This window comes from Vespa velutina, chromosome 1 (assembly GCF_912470025.1).
Source record: "Vespa velutina chromosome 1, iVesVel2.1, whole genome shotgun sequence".
Classification (NCBI taxonomy): domain Eukaryota; kingdom Metazoa; phylum Arthropoda; class Insecta; order Hymenoptera; family Vespidae; genus Vespa; species Vespa velutina.
This window is the reverse complement of record NC_062188.1, coordinates 6,945,112-6,967,023: the sequence shown is the minus strand read 5'-3', so window position 1 is coordinate 6,967,023 and position 21,912 is coordinate 6,945,112. Positions and strand designations below refer to the sequence as shown.

The 21,912-nt window shown below is 36.2% G+C and overlaps 1 protein-coding gene and 1 long non-coding RNA gene across 5 annotated transcripts in view; one reads left to right on the top strand and one right to left on the bottom strand.

Annotated features, from left to right (window-relative positions):
* Positions 1 to 21,912, top strand: part of LOC124955477 (ubiquitin carboxyl-terminal hydrolase 48-like) — a 62,008-nt gene that overhangs the window by 19,192 nt on the left and 20,904 nt on the right. For 3 of the 4 annotated variants that reach the window (XM_047509997.1, XM_047509988.1, XM_047509979.1), the window contains exons 13-16: positions 1,304 to 1,410; positions 11,316 to 11,446; positions 12,526 to 12,645; positions 16,610 to 16,735. In XM_047509997.1, the coding sequence (XP_047365953.1) occupies positions 1,304 to 1,410; positions 11,316 to 11,446; positions 12,526 to 12,645; positions 16,610 to 16,735 (484 nt within the window). The remainder of the gene's footprint in view (positions 1 to 1,303; positions 1,411 to 11,315; positions 11,447 to 12,525; positions 12,646 to 16,609; positions 16,736 to 21,912) is intronic. The other variant, XM_047510007.1, reaches the window with a different exon arrangement.
* LOC124955513 overlaps positions 17,827 to 21,912 on the bottom strand; it is a 10,230-nt gene continuing 6,144 nt past the window's right edge. Inside the window, exon 3 of the long non-coding RNA XR_007102891.1 lies at positions 17,827 to 21,912. This exon is cut by the window's right edge and continues 233 nt beyond it. This is a non-coding gene — a long non-coding RNA (uncharacterized LOC124955513).

Below are 21,912 nucleotides of genomic sequence, written 5' to 3'. Positions count from 1 at the left end.
ACTTGTCTTTTTCTACTCTTTCATCGTTCCTCTTTTCTTTTTAATATCTTATGAAGATTAGAAAATCGCAAAAAAAAAATATGGGATGTTAGGTGAATGAAAATAAGATTAGAAAAATAAAACTGTTCTTTTCGCGTTTCCACTTACTTTGGAAACACGATGGAAATATTTGGACGATAAGAGCATATTGACAGAAAATTTCGGGAGTATTGTCACGATCGAGGAGGGGTGGAAAACATTACAAGATTCAAGAACGGTAAAGGGAGTCATTGATTGCAGCATTAAACATTTCCTTTTTTTTTTCTTTTTCTTTTCACCATAAGCCTTTCATTCCCCCCGTTCATTCGTTCCCATTCTCCTCCTCTCCTCTCTCTCTCTCTCTCTCTCTCTCTCTCTCTCGTCCTCTTTCTCCGTACAGCGACTATTATTCGGGCGTTAGGCAAATACACAGGAGAGACGACAAGCTCGTCCACGCGTTTTTGTCCTCTGAAAATTCAAATGAGGCAGCGCAGCATATTGCGCTGAATCGAAATTAATGTCACGCAACTAATTATCGCTCGTGAGAGTCATCCTCGTTTCTCTCTCTCTTTCCCTCCCTCCCCCCCCCCCGCTCTCTCTCTCTCTTGCTCGCTCTTTCTCTCTCTCTCCCTCTTAAACAACGTTCGAGTAACTTTCTTGACATTTGGAGAATTATGATACACTTAGATCGTTATTTTCGTAGACATAAATATCTCAAATTACACTATGTTCACGATCAAACAGACGAATTTTGTATTTCCACGAATTCTCATATAATTGAAGAAAGCGAATTCCGAAATGGTGGCGAAGCGATTGTGTATACCTTAGACCTGTTTACAGAGAATATTATTGATCTCTCGGCATTCTGAAATTCCTAGGCGATGCGAGCCTCAGAAACCGCGCCAGGATCGGCTGCACAATTGTAGGGCAAAAAGCGCGGAGCTGCGGACCCGCAAGAAATTTCTAATTTGCGGTATAATTAAGGGAGACGACGCAAAAACCATCACGGATTCAGCCTCGCTCTTTGGAAATCGCGAATTCTACCTTGCCGAGTCTGCCTTCGTTGAGTCGTTGCACTTTACCTTCGATCCTCGTTGTTTCCACTTTAATCGACGATCTGATCTTTCTTATTTGCGTTATACCCTTTTTTTTTTTTCCTTTTTCATTGTCTTTTATTTTCTTGCATTTTTCTTGCAAGAATTTTCTTTTTCATTCATCTATAATTTTTACTTAAACGTTAATTATCGTATCTATTAATTAATTTATTGGACAACTTGTGTTTCAGATACAGTGTGGTTACTACCGAGGAATGGTCGAAATTAACACAATTTTACGAGGCCGATCACGTTATTAAGATTAAAAAGATCGGTTCGGATTTTAAGACCCAGCCAGGTGAGTAAAGAAAGTTTGAACAAAATATACGTCGATTGTTACTTTGAAAGAAACTTTGAGAATGTTTCTCGATCGATTGATAGTGAGAGAGAGAGAGAGAGAGAGCGAGAGGGGGGGATGGGGTGGGGTGGAAGAGATAGGGAGAAGGGGAAGAAGGAATTTTAAGAGAGTCGCCACCCCATTTAAATCTCTTTCTCTCCTCATCGTGTCATTATTGGTCGGTTGCTTTTGCAAGTGGCGCTTTTTCTGTCGGTTAATTTTCAGGATACTTCTTAATTATAATGAAAGACACTCTCTAGGATCTGTTAGGGAAGTCGAAGGGAGAAGGGAGATTTATGTAAATCAACTGCTAATGTCTTTTGGCATTATTCCTTGGCTTAAGCTTTGGGAGTGAATGAAAGTGAGAGAGAAAGAAGAGGACTCAGTTAGAAGGAAACCGTTTATAGCTACTCGCGCTTATACTCGTACGTTTCCTGCACACCGTGCTTGTCCGAGAGGGAATATGGGGTGACAGAAAGAAGAGAGAGAAAGAGAGAGAGAGGGAGGGAGGGAGAGAGAGAGAGGGAGAACATTGGTAACGATCCGACGAGGGACGATCGTTTACATAATGACCCCCGTCGAATTGTACGAAAATGAATTGCCGATAAGATCGAACGGTCCTATAGTGAAATAAAGAGAGATATATAGATAGATATATAGATAGATAGATATATAGATGGATAGAGATAGAGAGAGAGGGGGGAGAGAGAGAGAGAGAGAGAGAGAGAGTCGTTAATCGAGCGATCGGTCCTTGCCTTCAATCCATTTTGCCGCTTAATTGATACATCGGCACGTTATCAGAATGGAATACTTTTTTTTTGTGTCAGGATTAGAAGGCAATTTTCTCGTCTCTGTAATTATAGGCGACAATGGAGGGGAAAAAAAAGCAAGTAGAAAGAATAAAAGGAATGTCGAGAATAGGAAAGATTAGGACTCTTTAAATTCTAACATGACAAGCATGACTTGTAATGGCTTAATCTCTAATGTCAAAATATACAGTAACGAGTTAAGCTAGTCATGAGATATTTCTGATAGTAAAATAGTATCCATATGCACATTGAATTAAATCATACGTGGATGATATAAAAAAAAAAAAAAAAAAAAAAAAAAAAAAAAAAAAAAAAAAATAAAAATAAAAATAAAAATAAAAAAACGAAAGAAATTAAAAAGAAAAGAAAAAAATAAATAATAAAATAAGCGTTAAAAGTTGTAAAAAATTAATTTCTTGACATCAAATTCGTCGAGTTTTACTCGCTTTATATTTATTAATAGTCTATATATTCATATATAATGACTATTTATTTTATAAAATATTTTCCGTTAATTAATTAAAATACTGAACAAATAAATAAAAGGTGATAATTCTTTTCGACGAGTCACGTTATTATATACACACACATACACACACACACATATATATAGACGCGTGCGTGCGCGAAAAATAACCTAAATTAATACACCAAGAAATTGAAAGAAGATAATAGGGACAAAGTAAGTAAGAAGAATGAAAAGAAAAAAAAAAAAAAGAAAAGAAAAAGAAAGGAGAAAAAAACGAAACGAGTGTTAAAAGTTGTAAAGATTAAAAAACGAACAAAAACAAACGAAAAAAGTAAATATAACGAAAGGCAAAAAAGAAAGAAGAAAAAGGATACGTGGGTTAAGTGAGAGAAGAGAAAAAAAGAGGGGTAGGGTAGGCACAGAGTGGCGTGCGATGTACTTTGTCGTCCGTCTGGCAGGCAAATTGGCTTTAGGAAGGAGAAGGAGAGGTGAAAGAGTAAAAGGATGAGGAGATGGAAGAGAAGGACATCCCTGTGGTTTCACGAAGTAGCTACTCGGTTTGGGTTGGCGGCACATAACACGAAGATCTCTAAACATCCCATTGTCTTGTCCGTCTATCGTTTGTGGACTACCCTCTCTTACGGGTTTCCTTTTTTTCATCGACATTTGTCAAGGCACGTTTTTGAACAGTTCCTCGCCGTCCGGCAGGCAGGCAGGCAAGTCAGGCAGGCAGGTAGGCATCAGGCAGGCAAGTCAGGCAGGCAAACAGGAAAGCCAGGCAGGTTGGCAGGCAGGAAAGCCAGGCAGGCAGGTACCGCCCGCCGTTCTTGACGGCCGACAACAATTTGAATTGCAAACGTGAACGGAACCACCATGCAGAAGCGTTGTTTCGCGTGGCCAGTTCTTTGATTTCGTCAGCTTATCTCGAAACCTTTTTCGACAACTCGATCGAGTTAGTGAATGGAGAATGGAGATGTCTTGTTAGAATTAAAACTTTCATTTCTCCTTCTTTTTTCCTTTTCGTTCGTAAGAATTTCCATCTCTTTACGCTGCTACGAAAATTTCCTGGACCTTGTCCTTTAAATTACTCTCTTTACCTCTTGTTCTCTCTCTCTCTTTCTTTCTCCCTCTTTATCTCTTTATTTCTCTTTCTCTCTTTCAACGTGTTAGACGAAGAACGACGAGTCCAGAACAAACAGACAATTTAGCTTATTTTAAGGGTACGGTTCGTGCTCTCGAATTTGGTGGGTGAAAGCGGTAGAACGAGTAGAGAGAAAGAAAGAGAGAGAGAGAGAGAGAGAGAGAGAGAGAGAGAGATAGAGAAAAGGGAGGAGGTACGTGGAAGGAGGACAAAAAATCGGTGGTTGCTTTCGGTGACTGATACGGCCCTGACTAACGAGCTTCGGCCGGACGATCGTTCCACTCTTAAAGCCTTGGAGGGTGGTCGTTTCTCTCCATCTCTTTCTTTCTCTTACTCTCTCTCTCTCTCTCTCTCTCTCTCTCTCTCTCTTTCTCTCACTCTCCTTTTCTCTCTCTCTCTCTCTTTATCTTTCTCTTTCTCCCTCCCCCATCTCTTCTCTTTCTTTTCTCCCTCTTTCCTGGCGTCTTTCTCGTACACGAGGGCACATTAGGCACCGTCCAACCTCGTATCAATCACCCGACAGTCTGCGGTGCCCTCGTCTAAGCAGCAGCTCAGCAGCTCCTGCCAACTCGTCGAGCACGGAAGGAGAACCGGAGGTGACGCGATTGAATACCACCCTAACCGATGTTGTTGGCCGGTCTTTCTATCTCTCTTTCTCTCATTCGCTATCTTGATGACGATGCCGTCGGAATAGTACCAAGGCAGAAAGAAATGTTTCTCATAGGAGAACACACTCGGTTAATGGTCTAGTGGCAAAAGACGATCGACGACTTAACGAGGAACGTTGATCCGGAACGTATAGTATGCCATGAGTTCTTTTGAAATAGAACCGTGACAGGATATTACGATTATCAGCATCTAACATTTGCTCTTAGGAAACAATATGCATGTTCGAGGCATATAACATTTCTTTTTAACGCATTATTTTATTATTATCATATCAATTTTTTTTCTTCTCTTTTCTTTTTCTTCTTCGTTTGTCGATAATCATACTTATACATTAAAGTATAACTTTCGATCATAAAATAAATACGATCGTTTAATCTCTCTAGAGTTTAATCTCTAGTTTAATCTCTAAAAAAAAAAAAACGAATATATCTCTTCGTCAATGTACGGTTTATATATTTTTTCTTTCTATTTTTTTATTTTTTTATTTTTTTATTTTTTTATTTTATTTATTTGGTATAGTTGATCACGCCAAATGGCGTCACGTTCATCACATTGACGTAAACAATTTCGTCAATTGGCATTATTCGTAATGATTGTGTTAAGGGATATCGATCACTTATCGTTCAAGAATATATTATACGTAATTTTAATGGAAGAGAAAAGGAAAGAAAAAAGATTTATACTTGAATTTACATTGTCAATGATTAATTCTCGAATGCTTAAGCACTCGAGACAGGTTGGAACGCGTTTACGAAATGTTTTCCTCGAAGTCACTCTTTATATGCAATTAAAAGCGATTCTGAAAACTTTGCGCCGTTGCGTACGGTGTTTCGATTCTCCGAACGACGCTCGTAAATATCGCTTAGGCGCCAGGCTGTGCTACAAATCAGGCGTGTCCGTAGCTACGGTACTGTGTCTGTATCGCAAAACCAGGAGAACCAACGGACACACAGAGAGATAGAAACTACGGAAGAGAAAAAGATATAGAGATATAACTAGAGCTCGAGATAGAGATAGAGATAGAGATAGATAGAGGTGGTCGGTCTCGAATTAATATTCGGACGGCGATTTAGATTTAGAACACGAATTTGCTGATTAGTTTCCTACAAGGGAGAATGTGGTCGCTTCAGTTGCACTCCTTCACTTGGACGTTAAGCTGTAATGGTGGTGGTGGTGGTGGTGGTGGTGGTGGTGGTAGTGGTAGTGATAGTGGTGGTGGGAGATGGGAGGAGGGGGAAAGGGAATACGTTTTCGAGTTGAGATTTAGATTCCTGAGAGAGGGTTGGGGTCTTAGCAGGGGTCAAACGCTTCAGGAGAGACATTTGTTAGTTCTCTCTCCCTTTTCTGCGACAAGTGCGCCGGACACGTCTTAATATATGCATCCTATGTAGCAATGAACACGCCTTTATACAAATTGTATTCGTAGTTTCCTTCTATAATACACCATCGTTATTTTCTTCTAATATATTTTGATTGATATTGATAACTTAAAATGGATTTTGAAACGTTATAGCGAATCATCGATATCAGGAAATCGTGAATATAAATGTTTTTTTTTTTTCTTACGTTTTCCAAGAAATATCTTTTCTGTACATAGGTGATTAAAACGCGATAGGAGAAATAAAAGTACATATATTGTTTTCCTTCTCATAGGGCGAAAAAGTAATTTCGAGTAGGTAATCGCAAGAGAAAGGAAGAAAATCGAGCAGGAGATATTTCGTTGGGTTGAATTAGCAGCGTCGAGTCCTAAACGTGGCACACGAACGCTCCCCTCCCTCATCCAACCTTCTTCTTGGTCCTTCTCATCTCTTATCCTGCAGGAGATCCCCACTTGTCCGTGCTCAACGAGGGATCCTTTTCCTCCAGGATTAAATGGAGCGCCTAGATGACCGATGCTCGGTCCTGCGGACTCTCGAGTGTGGAATAAGGGGGGGTTTGGAAAACAAGATAAAACAAGGATAAAGCTCGCTTAGGCTCTATCTACTCTCTTTTCGTCGGCTTTCCTCAAAGTGTCACGTGCCTGCGTAAAAACAAAAGATTCTTTGACGGTACTCATTGGTTCGTAGCGAGAGGATACACATTTTATTTATTTATTCTTTCCTTTTGCTCTCTGAAAAATTAGATTTTCTTTTTTCTTTTTCCTTTTTTTTTTTGTTTTGTTTTATTCGCTTTAACAATTTGTTTCTTAAAAATATTACACACATATTAACAATTCGAACAAATTATTCTAATGAAAATTGGAGAATTTTGTAGTAAGAAAGAAAGAAAAAAAAGGAATTAAAATAGAAAACGCTTGCAGAGTGTTACAATAAGAAATGTCACGATCGACATTTAAAAGTTCGAAGCAATGGGCATAAGTAGCTTAATTAGAAATTACATAGATCGATCGAGTGTATCGTTGCGTTCTTCGCAACGAAAGTTGGTTTTCTGAGTTTGTTTTTTCTCTCTTTTTTTTTTTTTTTCGTTTTTCTCTGTCCCTCTCCCTCCCTTACTCCGTCATCTTGGAAGGTGTTTTCTGCAGATTCCATTTGCAGATTCAAGAGGAGCGACACGCGTAATACCGCATTAAGCTCCGATTACACGTGTATACGTAAGGTTTCGACTTCATTGTCATCTAAGAGGATTACCTTTCGACTTTGTTGTGGCACTCGAAGACGTTCGTTAGCGAAATCATTATTACCACACGGTGATCTCTCCTTCCTTTCTTCGACGAAAACGCGAAGCTTACGGTATCTTTAAGTAACTTCTGAGTTTCTCTGTTAAATGAACCAAAGTCGTTTTTACTTTAACCCCTCTTTCTCTTTTTGCCAATTTTTTTTTTCTTTTTTTTATCTTATTTACGATTAGGAAAAATAATTTAAACGAATTAAGTCGATATTTGTGGAAATAGATATTATTTCAAATTCTTATCTGACGTACTTGTGAAATCCTTTTCTTTATTTTATCATTGATATTCTTATTAATTAATGATAAATAATTTCGTAAGATAAACGATATATATATATATATATATTTTTTTTTTTTTTTGATTACTATTTATAAGAAAATATCGGTACGTAATATAAATTGCCAGTATAAATAATTAGGATTTGCGTCTATGATTTATTCTAAACATCAACCAATTATTTAATATATTTATAAATTTTTATATTTACAAATATTTTGATTGAAATATCGACTGTTTTTGTATTAATCGATGTAATACTGATTACTTATATTAAATATTGATTATTTATTTTATATACTAATAAAAATTTTGTTTAAAATACTGACTTAATAAATAGCTGCACATTATAAAATCACGTTTACTATATTTTTTTTTTTTTTTTTTTTTTTTTTTTTGAAAAGAAATGATATAAGAATTCAGATAAGTATTTACAGGGAAAAAGCATCAATCTTTTATTCACGTGTTCGTTCCAGAGTTATGAATGAAAGTCATACGGTCCTTTTAATATAATATCACCTGCCAGTCATGTCCTTTTCTTTTCTTAATGTGCATCCGATTATGATAGAAGGCATTGCAAAATTTTCGTAGATTAGAGATTAATCGTAGCTGAATGATCATGATTTCTCTCATAGTTCTTCTTTCTTTTTCTTTCTTTTTTTTTTTTTTTTAAATTTCCAAAAATAATGAATTCGTCTTTAATTTGTGATTTTTCAAAGAGAAACAAAAAAAAAAAAGAAAAAGAAATTGCCACTTCATTACAATTTAATTCAATTTTATAGCAGCCGCACGTGCATACTTAGCGTTTGTAATCTCTTAATAATTTTTGTTACACCACATGGATACGAATTTTGAAAATAGATCTAAACAGTTAACTGGTTAAGGGATCGGTTTGTTAATAGTCAGTATTTTTTTAAGATAATATACTATTGTTTGAAGATAAAAAGAAAAAAAAAAAAAAAAACAGAAAAAACATGTGTTTATCTATAGAATACGATGTTCGAAGAATTTCAAGTGGCACGCGCGTCATTACTTTTACGACTTTCTCAATTTCTAAGCATCGGCCTTTCTTTTTCTTTTTCCTTCCTTTTTTTTTTTTTTCTTCTTTCTTCAGCATCACATTAATCACCTCGCCGGATGACGCGACAGACCCCTTCGGATCGCGTTTCGTGCTCCGAGGCGTTCGCCAACGACCATTCTTGCTTTTCGTCTAACCGTGACGATCGTTCGTTTTTTTTTCTCTCTCTTTCGCCAATTTTTACCGTCCACGATGCGCTGCTGCTTCTCTTTTCGTTCCTACCCTAATATAACTCCGGTCTTTCACGCTTCCGTGCCAGAGTAATTCCCAATATGGGATCTTGGCTTCTTAACTTTTATATTAGCCGAGTGTCCTCTTGATTTGTCGAATATAATCAGTCTAGGTTTATATGAAAATTGTGGACATAGATTTGTTTCCTTCTTTCTTTCTTTCTTTCTTTCTTTTTTTTTTATTTTTTTTTCCCATTACTTTTGTCACGTTTTTAATTCTAGTACATATCTATTTGAATTTAAGTTAGAATCTTCGATCAATTTTTCAATTTTTCAATGGATACTCGATTCTCTTATTTCTCTCTCTCTTTTTTTTTATTTTATTTTATTTTATTTTTTTTTTTTTTTTTTTATAAAATAAATTTCTAAATAGTTAAGTAATTTAATCTCTCTATAATCCAATTTCTTTCTTCGCGTTTACCAATAAAATTCTACAATGATCCTATTAAGATACAGATATTTCATTTATAATAAACAAAGAAAGATGTTTAATATGAAGAAGTGAAAATTAAATTTTATGATAGTAGTAAAATAATGTGTAAAAAAAAAAAAAACAAAGAAAAAAAAAGGAAGAAAAAAAAATTAGTATAGGCATTTAACATAAGTATGTGATGTTACATGGCGTTATAGCGAGTATTCATTTCAAATTGTACGATTTTATTATATTTTTAATCTCGAGATATTATCTTACACTTTATTAAGGTTTCGTATACATTTTTCTCAGAACGATATTCTATCGACAAGAACTTCTCCCCAATCGTCCTATTCTTCTTCTTATTCTTATTCTTCTTCTTCTTCTTCTTCTTCTTCTTCTTCTAAACTAGATTCGTTCAAATCGAAATCGGATCGAAGTTGTAGCAAAAGTTTGGTCGTTCACTGTTAAGCTTTGATTCCATTCGGCACGAGCCAGGATTCTCGTTGAGCGGCTTTTCCTTGAGCGAGAGGATAAAATCCTTAGGAATCGACCCTTCCTCGAACCCGCGAAACTTCTCCGTTCGATCTCCAGCCAAGTTTTTGCTTCGTTTCGACTACCGTTTATGGTTTGACTGCTCTCCGATGGCACTTTAGGGAAATACATGGTTGCTTAGAACGAGCAACCGGTGGACTCTCCATTGTGTATCGTTCGTCAATAAACCTCAGTCTAGAGGTTCGTCTAGTTTGAACTGACTCTTTGGAGATCGTTTATGGTCTCTCGGTATATCGTAAAGTCGAATGTGGACTGATGATGTCTTTCAACGATAAAGATAAATACCTAAATAGGTTTCACTAAATATCTTCAATATTAACCTCTTCGTTGTCGTACGTCGTTAATGTCAACTCAACATCCTTTTACAGCGAGTCCTAATGTCAAGTTAATTACACGAATTGTAAAAATACTTCGTATAAATATGTCTTGTTGTTCTTCTGTTAATTAAGTTGATAAAATATAATTAAATAAGAAAATAGAAATTACTCAACGAAAATGGTCAACCAGCGATCGTTACGAATCGAATGAAACGAAAAAAAAAAAAAAAAACGGCGAGAATAACTCGAATCGCAAATGAGATTAAATAAAACGGATTAACAGAAATAAGACATGTTAAAATCCATCGATTTTCATTGATCGAAATCTGTATTACGAAACTGACACGTGTTTTTTGCGATGATAATCCTCATAGGTAGCTCTCGGTGTCATAGCACGTTTCACGGTCCTTTCGATATCGGTGCTCACGTCGGTAATTAGAAGGCTATGGGGGTGGACGGACATTCGAATTCATTTGGGGTCGACTCGCAGGGTGACTACCAACCAACGTTGGTACGGTATTCCTATAGCCGAACCTCTTTCCTTCCTTCCTTCCTTCCTTCCTTCCTTCCTTCCTTCCTTCCTTCCTTCCTATCCCCTTCCTTCTTCCCTTTCTCTAACAACCCTTGGAAAACTGTCTGAACATGACGTAACGCTCCTGAGAGGCGACGGCCTCCAAGCCGATGCTTTTTGCGCTGTCCGGCGAGCAACAATGGCTGCTTCTTATGGTGCCCTGGTCACCGTATATTATTAATTACTGTATTAATCTCGGCCGCCGCAAGCAATCTATTATACATGGGATAAGAGCTACCATCTCGCCATCAGCGCTTTCCACCCACACTTATACACGTGGACGCACGAATTAACGTTGCTCTTCGACTTTATAACTTTCTCCTCTCTCTCTCTCTCTCTCTCACTCTCTCTCTCTCTCTCACTCTCTTTCTCTTACACTCTCTCTCTCTCTCTCTCTCTCTCTCTCTCTCTCTCTCTTTCTCTTTCTTTTTCATTCTCGAGGGTCATCGATCGAATCTAAGCAGCAGTATCAGTATTAGCAACGTCAGAGGGCAAAGAGTTCTCTCTCTCTCTCTCTCTCTCTCTCTCTCTCTCTTTCTCGGGTCAACAAATTATAAATTACAAATTTGAAGGGATCACCTTGATGAAGTTTCAAGATACAATTTAATCATAAGAATAACAAACTTTTACAACTTCTATCTTTTTTTTTGTTTTGTTTTGTTTTGTTTTAGACTCTTGTGCGTCTTGCATGTTAGCGAGGGTGGAACAGGAAAGATTGGAGAGTCTCAAGTACGACAAGGCTGTTATATATATAAAATGTGTCGACGACAGCGACGATTCCAAGGCGGAGCTGACAACAGAGGTAATTTACAACGTTTTTTATTATTTTAGGTCGATGCATTCCTCGGCATTTGATTAACAAAAAAAAAAAAAAAGAAAAAAAAAAAGAAAAAAAAAAAAAGAAAAAAATAAGAAAGAAAAAAAAGAAAAGAAATTAAAGAACAAATCTTAGAAAGCAGGATGAAATATTGAGATTAAAAATATGATAAAAATGATATAATATTAAAATGAACCCTCTCGTAATTATTTATAACTATATCAACGTTCCCTTAGTTATTTCAACTAACACAGATATGTTAGACGTTTATGCGTTTTTCACGTTCTATTTCATTTTATCAGCACATCTTTCGTTTCGCTTATTCGAGTACGGTTTCTCACTCCTTTCCCCGCTCTCTCTCTCTCTCTCTTTCTCTCTCTCTCTCTCTCTCTCTCTCTCTTTCAATATTTCTCATTTGTAGTCCTCGAAGATGAACGAGGAATATTGTTAATGGCCCTACGTGCCGAGTCACCGCAGAGAGTATTTTTGGAACCGGTTGCACCTTTGGTTTGATGTTGCTCGATAAGACAGTTTTTTTGGGGATCTAATTTTTCTTATAGTGATGATAATAATAATAATAATAATAATAATAACAATACTAATAATAACAGTAGTAATAATAATAATAATAATAATAATAATAATAATAATAATAATAATAATAATAATAATAATAATAATAATAATAATAATAATAATAATAATAATAATAATAATAACAATAATAATCGTTATTACATTTGACCGACTTAAGAAGGCAATCAGCTTGCTTCTGTCCCTTACGTTTTTTTTTTTTTATTATTCTCGTCTCCCTTCATTTTCATTTCTCTAAGTAAAAGTATTCCCCAATGTAACGAAAAAAAAAAAAAAAAAAAAAAAAAAAAAAAGAAAAAAAGAAATAAAAAGAATGCAAAATAAACAAGAAAATATCGACGGGTACTTTAATCTCCAAGAACAATTCTTTTTTTCGTTTTTTTTTTTCTTTTTTGCTTTCTTTTTTTTTCCCCCCTTTTTTACGATAGAATAGAGAACCATTAATTATAGTGTTCGAACGCGTGCCGCAGGTAGCCGCCAAGAGACCGAAGATGGACAGTTCGAGACCATCGAGGACAAGAAGAAAAGTTAAAGGATCCCACGAATTGAAGGTGTCGTCTGAGATAACGTTGAAGGAACTTAAAGTTATGGTAAGTATTCATTCTCTTTCTTTCTTTATATCTTTCTTTCTTTCTTTCTTTCTTTCTTTTTTTCTTGTTTTTAAAAATCATTCGATCAGCAAATGAAAAAAGAAAAAAAAAAAATTGAACTCGTCTCGCGATGCGTTCATATCGAGACGGCGGACTTTGGCTGGCAGCCACCCCTGAAGGAGAAACAGTGGGCAGTGAGTCCAAGGTAGCTCGTTTGCTCGTTCTCCATTCCCTTCCCCTCCCCCACCCCCACCCCCCAGTTCCGCCCGTCCGCCCGTTCGTCCTGACCGTCCTGCTCGCCACTGTGCCACCCCCTCCTTCCCTCTTCCAAGCATCCCTATATCCCTTGGTCTTCCTTCTTCGGGCCGGCGCATCGCATCGCCGGACGAAAGTAGTAAAGCGTAGTTATGGCTGGTTAGCATATGCCTGGGCCCTGGCAGTGTGCTTAAACTATTAAGCGTATTTATATTGCGAGGGCTGGGGCCATCTCCCTTTCTTGGCTTGGGCAACCGGCAAAAAGCCGAAAGAGCATAAACCTCGCGCTAATAACAGGCCTCCGACTTATCCACTCCACTTCACTCCACTTCGCTCCACTCAGACTTCCATCTAAGTCTCTCCTTTTCTCTCCTTTTCTCTCTCTCTCTCTCTCTCTGTCTCTCTCTCTCATACACACACACACACACACACACATACTTTCTTTTTCTCATTCCTCTTTTCTTCTTCTCTTCTTTCTTCCTTCATTTCTTATCTTTTCTTCTTCTTCTTCTTCATCTTCTTTTTCTTCTTTTTTTTCGCTTTTTTTCTTTCTCCCTCTCTTTTTTCTTTTTTTTTTTTTTTTTTTTTAATTTCTTTTTTATTCTTTTTCTTTTTTCTCTCCGCGTTACCGCTGTCTCTCCTTCTCCTTCTTTCTCTAACGTTTCTCTTTCGTTGTCCCATAGAGGGGATCTACCTTGAAGCCAAAGTTGATCTTTTCTAATATCTTCTGGTAAACTCTTCGTCGCGCGTCAATGGGAATACACAAAGCACAATCTTCTTTCATTCATTCGTTCATTCATTCGTTCATTCGTTCTTTCGTTCTTTCGTTCTTTCGTTCGTTCATTCATTCCTTCATTCCTTCTTTCCCTTCATTCGATTTCATTCGATTTTACGGCAAACACTTCGACGATGAAAAGAAGGTGAACTCTTCACGCGTTAGACCGTTATTGGAAAATATCGAGAGAGAGAGAGAGAGAGAGAGAGAGAGAGAGAGAGAGAGATGCGGATCAAGGGTGCCGGATCAGCAGCTCTCCTCGTCATTCTGGAGGAGAAATATGTCGAGCGAGCGCGCGTTCTTCGCTTTTTACGTCTTGGCAAAAAGGTGCGAAGCTCGATAAAAATGTTTGAATTTCATGGTCGAGTGCGGACAAGTGGTGGTAGCGTGCGCCCGCGAAACAGAGAGAGAGAGAGAGATAGAGATAGATAGATAGATAGATAGAGAGAGAGAGAGAGAGAGAGAGAGAGAGAAATAGAAACAGAAACAGAGAAAAAGACAGAGAAACATGATGGGCAACCCGCAATGGCGTTGGCGTTTACGTAATCGTCGTAAACTCGATATTACTTTCTATCACATTCCAAGTACCCCGTTCGATTCTTTTTCCCCGATCGTTCTTTCACCGAGAACTATAGTGTTTTGAAAGGCGAAAAAAAAAATATATATATATATATATATATATATATAGAAAGAAATTATAAAAATAAAAAAGAAAATAAATAAAAAAAAGATTAAAAAAGGATAAATATAAATAAAAATAAAAATAAAAATAAAAGTAATCTTAGAGAAATATAGTTTTGTGTTTCTTCGCCGAACGACGATGGTTGTCATCGTCATCTTTCGAAGATAGAGAAAGAGAGAGAGAGAGAGAGAGAGAGAGAGAGAGAGAGAGAGAAACGGTAGGAGAGATTTCTTTTGGAGCAACAGTACCGTGTAATTACAGCTCACTGTTCCTGCCGTTGCCGTTGGAGATTCTAATGATCGAGGGAAGGCTTAATGTCGTCGCCGGGAAATTCGTGGAATTACGTAAGAACGCGTTTAATTGTGGGAGCCGATTCGTTCTGGTAGATAGAACGATAATACGTCGACAACGGTCCACGAATGTTACCGTTTCTCAGTTAACTTTGCCATTGTCAACATATTGGACGCACAGTTTTGTACGAAAGTATATATATATTTTTTTTTTCTTTTTTTTTTTTTTTTTTTTTAATTTAATAAATTTATTTTTTTTTTATTTAGACGGGACGAAAAATCGGGGTATAATAATAAATCGTAACAAAAGGCATATATATCAGGGAGTTTATTTTTATCGATGAGAATTCAAGAGTAGCAGTTGGTTTCGATTATCTCTGTAGCTGTTGCTGTTGGTGTTACTATTGCTGTTGTTGGAAGAGGCTGAAAGGATCGAACTTTAGTTAACCAACGGCTTTACTCACCAGCAATTTTCCAGCCACACCTACTCTGCCTTCTCGATCCTGTTAAACCCACCTCTATTTATCGCTTTTGTCGGATGGTTTTCGTTCTCGGGGTTGGAAGAGAAGAGACTTCAACGAAGAGCCTTCTTCGAGATTTCATGACTCTTCTACTATTCTCTTGGAAGATAGGTTTCTTAGCTTTGACAATAGAGAAAAAAAAAATAAATAAATAGTTCTTGGTATTGTTAAATAAATTTTTCTTCGATCGATTTATCTAATAATCGATATATTTTATCTGTATATTATTTAGGAACAATTTCGTTTAATAAATATATAATATATATATTATAATATATATGTATATATATAGGTTTTTCGTTGAATTTTAATTTTTAATTTGAAAACGTATAAAAATTATTTTTCATTGTCCATGGCTTTAGGCATATTATTTATATCTCTACTCTTTAAATTTATCTTTAATTAACAAAATATACAAATTATTTTTTGTTTTGTCTTTTCTTTCTTTCTTTTTTCTTTTTTTTTTTTTTTCCATAATCTATAGCCTCATATTCTCATAATCTATAATTAAATAATTATAAACGAGTGGTAAATTTTTTTTATTTATTTATTTATTATTAATCAACAACGTAGCAAAAGAAAAAAGAAAGAAAGAAAGAAATAAAGAAGTAATTCTCTAATTTAATCACCATGGAAATAAATTTAACAAGGAAAGTTTTACAAGAAAGATTTATTTTTCTTTATTTATTTATTTATTTATATTTTTTTACTTCAAACGAATTTAGACGATGTAAAAGAGGTTCCTTCTCAAATAGGATGAGTAGAAGATGGAAGAGAAAGAAGAGGTGAGTTATTCCGCAGACAGTTTAAGTCGGTTTACGTTGGAAACGGTATAACCAGGGGTTTATACGTCTCCTTTCTGTGTGCACATCTTCTTTCGCGTAACGTATTCTCCTCCTCTCTCTCTCTCTCTCTCTCTCTCTCTCTCTCTCTCTCTCTCCCTCTTTCTCTGCTTTCTTTTCTCTTTCAACGTGGAAGAGGTCTCGGTTACTCGTTCGCTCGTAAAACCGAAGCAACCTGCGCGTTTACACCGACACCGGCATTGGACCAACGGATCATCCAAGATGAGAGGGAGAAGGAAGGAGAAAAGGACGCGGTCAATGGGGTTTATCGCGAGCAAATGTTCCTGCCTCTTTCGAAGCACCAACGTTGCTTTCACAAATTAAGCAATTACCTGGACGCATGCGCTCTTCTCCTGCACATGCTCCTTTTCTTCAAACTTTCGAGAATCCAAAGTGCCTTTTGCCGTCCATTTTCTTTTCCTTATTAGAGTACCTACTTCTTCTTTCGTTCTATTTTATCAGTATCAAGATAACACTGATATTATCTTATTTTTCGAATAATACAAATTAATTTATTACGAGAAAATGACTTTGTTTTTCGTCTTATTGTTAATGTTGTTGTTATTGTTGTTATTGTTGTTACTTATTTCTTTGTTTAGACGATGCAAATTTGTGGCGCTGGACCATACGATCAGCATCTTATGTTGGGTGAACACGAGCTTACCGATCACAGTCAAAGTTTGGCGGCTCTTGGGATATTTCCAGGAGCATTATTGACTTTAAAGGTGAGTTGAATTTTCTCGTAAAAATTAATTAGAGAGAGAAAGAGAGAGAAAGAGAGAGAGAATTTTAACGTTAGAAATTTTATATATTTATGCGTGTATGTATCTAACTATTTGAATCATTTTATATCGATTTAAATTGAATCGATCATATAAAACGATTTTCTTATATAATAAGAAAAGTATTTGAATTGGCGCGTAATGTTCGAATGAAGTGTCGCCAGAACGATACGTTTGTTTTGCTCGAAGACAAGAACAGTGACAAAGAGATGCAATTTAGATTTAAGATCTAGCGACCGTTTCCCTTAAGCCCAAGACAATGGATAAGTAACGCCGGCAATGGTCGAAGATAACGCTAAGAGCGACGTTCTCGTTTTGGGATTAACTTGAAACGCCTTACTTGAGATTAGAAGCGTTAATTGGACTTACCACTCGAGAAATCGGAACCGTTAAGATTTCCCATTCAGGCTACGAAAGAGTTCGTTTGTCTTGGATAGATCTACTTAATTATAGCTATTTCTGTATCTAAGAGGAACTAATGTATTTTGAATTGCAATAACGTGATAATATTTTATTTTCAAGAATCGTCGGCGTAATCTTGGAATTTTTCATTATTTTACATCCAAATAAATAATACAATAGTATTTTCTGTTTATACTTTTTGTAAATTTTTTTTTTTTTTTTTTTTTTTTTTTTTTTTACATAACATATGGATATATAATTATTAGATATAGTATTTAGTGTAATGATAATAAAAAATAATACTACATTGTACAGTATTTGTCTAGAGTCAATAAGTAATGTTGGAAATTTTCAAATATAAATAAAATAATATAAAATAAAGTAAAATAAATAAACAAATTTTTTATTAAATATATATATATATTCATATAGTTAGATATATATATATATAAATATTTATATATTTAGATATATATATATTTATATATTAATATAATAATATATATACATATATTTAAATATAAAATTAGCCAATGCAACACATTGGTCAATCTAATGCAATCTCAAACATATATATATATATATATATATATATATATATATATATATGTATTAGATTGACATTTGTATTTTAAAATCAATAATGATCATATACGAAGTCACCACCGCAAAAAAAAAAAAGGAAAGAAAGAAAGAAAAAGGGAAAAAGAAAGGATTGATAATTCCGCTCGATCGATAATATCGATTTTGATTGCAACTGAGAGATGAGATCTCGGTGTGAAATTGGTATTAGATTTCTTTCTCTTTCATTTTCTTTTTTTCTTTTTTTCTTTTTTTTTGTTACTTTATCTCAGACTAACCACGCGTATACATCTTCTCGGTGAAAATTCAACGGACATCATTCGTTAGCTTGGTCTGGTTTAGTTTGATTTGGTTTGGTTTGATTTGGTTGATTTGTCCGTCGAAGACGAAGACTAAGGAGAAGGCGAAAACGAAGACGAAGACGAAAACGAAGACGACGACGACGTTCTTGGGCTTTTTGTCGATTAAAAAGTGCGACCGAGCGCACTCCCGCGATGTTCGAGCGGTCGTTGAGCGATTCCTCAGCGAGAGAAAAATTCTCTCTCTCTCTCTCTCTCTCTTCTTCGGTTCGTTTCGTTTCGTTCGACGACGGCGGCGCTCGTCGTTGGAATAATTTCAGCATTCCGTCGCATTCCTCCGTTCACAGTCGACTGATTTTATGAAAGCGAGTCGAACGAGTCGAGCGAGAGAGCGGCACTCGCCACTCGAAGACTTTAAAACCGTTAACTTGTGACGTGCCTTCTCTCTCTCTCTCTCTCTCTCTCTCTCTCTCTTTCTTTTTTTCTTTTCTTTTCTTTTTTTTTCTCTTTTAAGAGAGAAAGAGAATTACGAGCAAGCATCGCCTCTCATCTCCCGACTAGTTTACAGGCTGTGGTTACACTAGCTGCGAATTATAATCGGCAACCGCCTTACCTTACCTTGCTTTGACTTGCCTTGCCTTGCCTTGCCTTGCCTTGTCTTACCTTGCTTTGCCTTGCCTTGCCTTGCCTTGCTTTGCCTTGCCTTGCCTTGCCTTGCCATGCCGTGGAGAATTCAACGTAGACCTCTCGACTACACCTGGAAATCGTTTCGCCGATTTTAAACGCTCCACCGATCTCGCGTTGACCTGAAAACTGCCGTCCGATATTATTTTCTTTTATCTTTCATTTTTTTTCTCTCTTTCTCTCTCTCTCTCTCTTTCTCTCTTTCTGTTTCTTTCTCTGTTTGTCTCTTTCTCCCTCTCTTTCTCTGTATTTTTTTCTTCTTCTTGATCATTATCCCGAATAATCCATTTTTCTCATGATACTAGAATCAATTATATCATATGACCGTTACGTCCTATCAGATATTAATAATATTAAATGTATTTTAATTTAGTTGATTAATTATGTTTATCTTTCTTATATATCTATTATTATAAATCATTCAACAATTTGTTATTGTTGAAAAGTGTTGTAAGATATACTGTTTGCGGATGATCAATATAGACGTATATTATTCGCATACGATATTTAAGTATACGATTCGATAGAATGTAACGATGACAAACAAGCCTTTTGCGGAATAGGTTTTATGCCCTTTAACGGCCTATTTACGATCGTAGTTAAAACGAGCTTGAAAAAAATTGGGGTAGAGTAAGGAATATAATCGTGAGGTTAGTCGATTCCGTTGAAAAAAGATCGAGTTAAAGAGATTCCAATGGTTGAAGCTTAAGAAAAGAGGAAGAGGAGTCTGTAAAGTCGGATGCTCGTTAGATGAGATCCAATGCCAGATCGTAAAGATCATTGGGTAGTTATCTCGGGTAAACGTAAAACGTGAAAGACTTTTAAAGGATAAATTCGTAAGATTCGTGGAATCGAATGCATAGAAATCTTTTCTTCTTCTTCTTCTTCTTTTTTTTCTTCTTTCTTACTTTTTTATATATGTATTATTACTTATTTACTTTTTTTATTTATTTATATTTATCTCGAATGATCAGAATGATTTTCTGACTCGTATCTACATATATCTATCCATCTATTCAACGATGAGACAAAGTCCGAGTTGTAAAAGCACCGTGAAGCTGTTCTCTGCAGCGAGAGCTATGTCTGTCCTTGATCCTGAGCTACCGATCGGATATCAGGGAACACAATGACCAGGATGACTTGCAAGGGGATCGCCGATCGAACTTCTTGCTAGATATTAAATATCGCATCGTCATTCTTCGCGCAATTCAAGGTCACGCTTACAAAATTGATATATCTTTGCCATCTACGCCCCCCTTACTTTATTCTTTTTTTTTTTTTTTTTTCGTTTTCTTTTTTCTTTCTTTTTCTTTTTTTTTCTTTTTTTTTCCTTTTTTTTTTTTTACGTTAATGGATACAGATTAACGAGTTTAACCATATAGGTATACTTACTTGCTTAACCAGCAATAGGTGTTCTTATTTCTATCGCTAACCGGAATAACGATTTCGTATGCTCTTTTACAAGGACATGGATATTATTCATTTGAAAAGAAAACTTTAATTGTACTTGAAACATTTCGATTTCAAAATTATCGAGTTCCAACGATAGTTCGAGAAATATATATATATATATATATATATATCTACGTAGATAGAGAACAGGTATATATATATATATATATTTTTTTTTTTCTTAAATTAATCCTTATCACTGCCATATGGATAGTAATGATGCCAATAGGATTATATATTCATTCGTTCCTTTCTTTTTTATTTTTACGAATAAGCAAACAATCCTTTTAAAAATAATTGTAACACCTAACTAAAGGCACATTAAAATTCATTGATCTTGATATTTCTTTGGAATTGCCTTACGAATATGTTATTATTATCCTTGAAAGAGTAATAATAGATGCGTATGTTTATGCATGGAATATATAAAAATTATATGATCAAAAGGATTGATAGAGAAAAGGAGAGAATGAGAGAGAGAGAGAGAGAGAGTGAGAGAGAGAGAGGGAGAGAGAGAGAAATGGAAGATGCGTCTCTTTGGAAGACAGTCGAGCATTAGAGGCGATAATAACGACAAGAAGCAATATCGTTTGGTACAAAGTCAGCTCGTTCTCTTCCCTTCACTTTTCCCCATTTTTTTGCAATTCCTCGTCGGTGTGCTCTTCATGGCTGATCGAGCGGAGTCTTTAGAGTCGGTCCGTCGAGTCTCCAACGGGCGGCACCCGCGTTTGATGTCGTGTGACGAATGTCCGCGTTGGACGCGCTCTTCTCTCTCTCTCTCTCTCTCTCTCTCTCTCTTTCTCTCTCTCTTTCTGATCTTCCTCGTCGGTCTTTGCTACTTTTCTTCCTCTCTTTTTCTCTCTTACGCACGCTCTGGTAAAAGAGAGAGAGAGAGAGAGAGAGAGAGAGAGAGATAGAGAGAGAATCCCGTATTACGGAGTCCCTCTCTCTCTCTCTCTCTCTTCGTAGCAAGCCTCAGCAACTCTACCTTGCCAACAGAAAATTGGAAACATCCGATAGGGGCTTTTATACTCACAACCCGAAGCTACACAGTAAAAAGGAAGAGGCGCGAGGCTGGAACCGAAAAATAAGTCGATCGATCGATTCGCGTGGCTGCTGCTGCCGCCGCGCGACGTTCATCTGCATCGTTTGCCTGAGTAATTCCTTCCTTCCTTCCTTCCTCTCTTTCTTCCTTTCTTCCTTCCTTTCTTCCTTCCTTCTTCCCTTCATGCGTTCTCTTCTACGTTTAGTATCAACGTACAACTCGTATTGTATTAAGTTGGACCATTTGGAGACTTTAATGCCGCATTTGGATCGGCCTCAGAAATGAATCTTTAATTAAATCGTTTTGATTATAGTCTTAATAATAGTTTATAGTGAAATATTTATATTGATCTGTGTCTATAATTTCATTTATTTTTACGTGATAAATCACAATTTTTGATCTTGAAGAAATTCTTCGAGAAAATTGATGAACGTCATTTCTGTTCAAACGAATACATTTCCTTGAGATTTCCCTTTTACGATACTAAAAAATCGTAATTCATTTTTGTGAATCGATGAAACTCAACGAATCCCAATAGCGTCATCGATCGTCCTTAGTCCCTTTCTACGTGGATTCTCCGGTAACGAGGAGGAGGATGACTGAATCCAAGGAAAGGGTCCCTCCCCCCGCCGATCCCCCCCCCAAACTCTTATTGG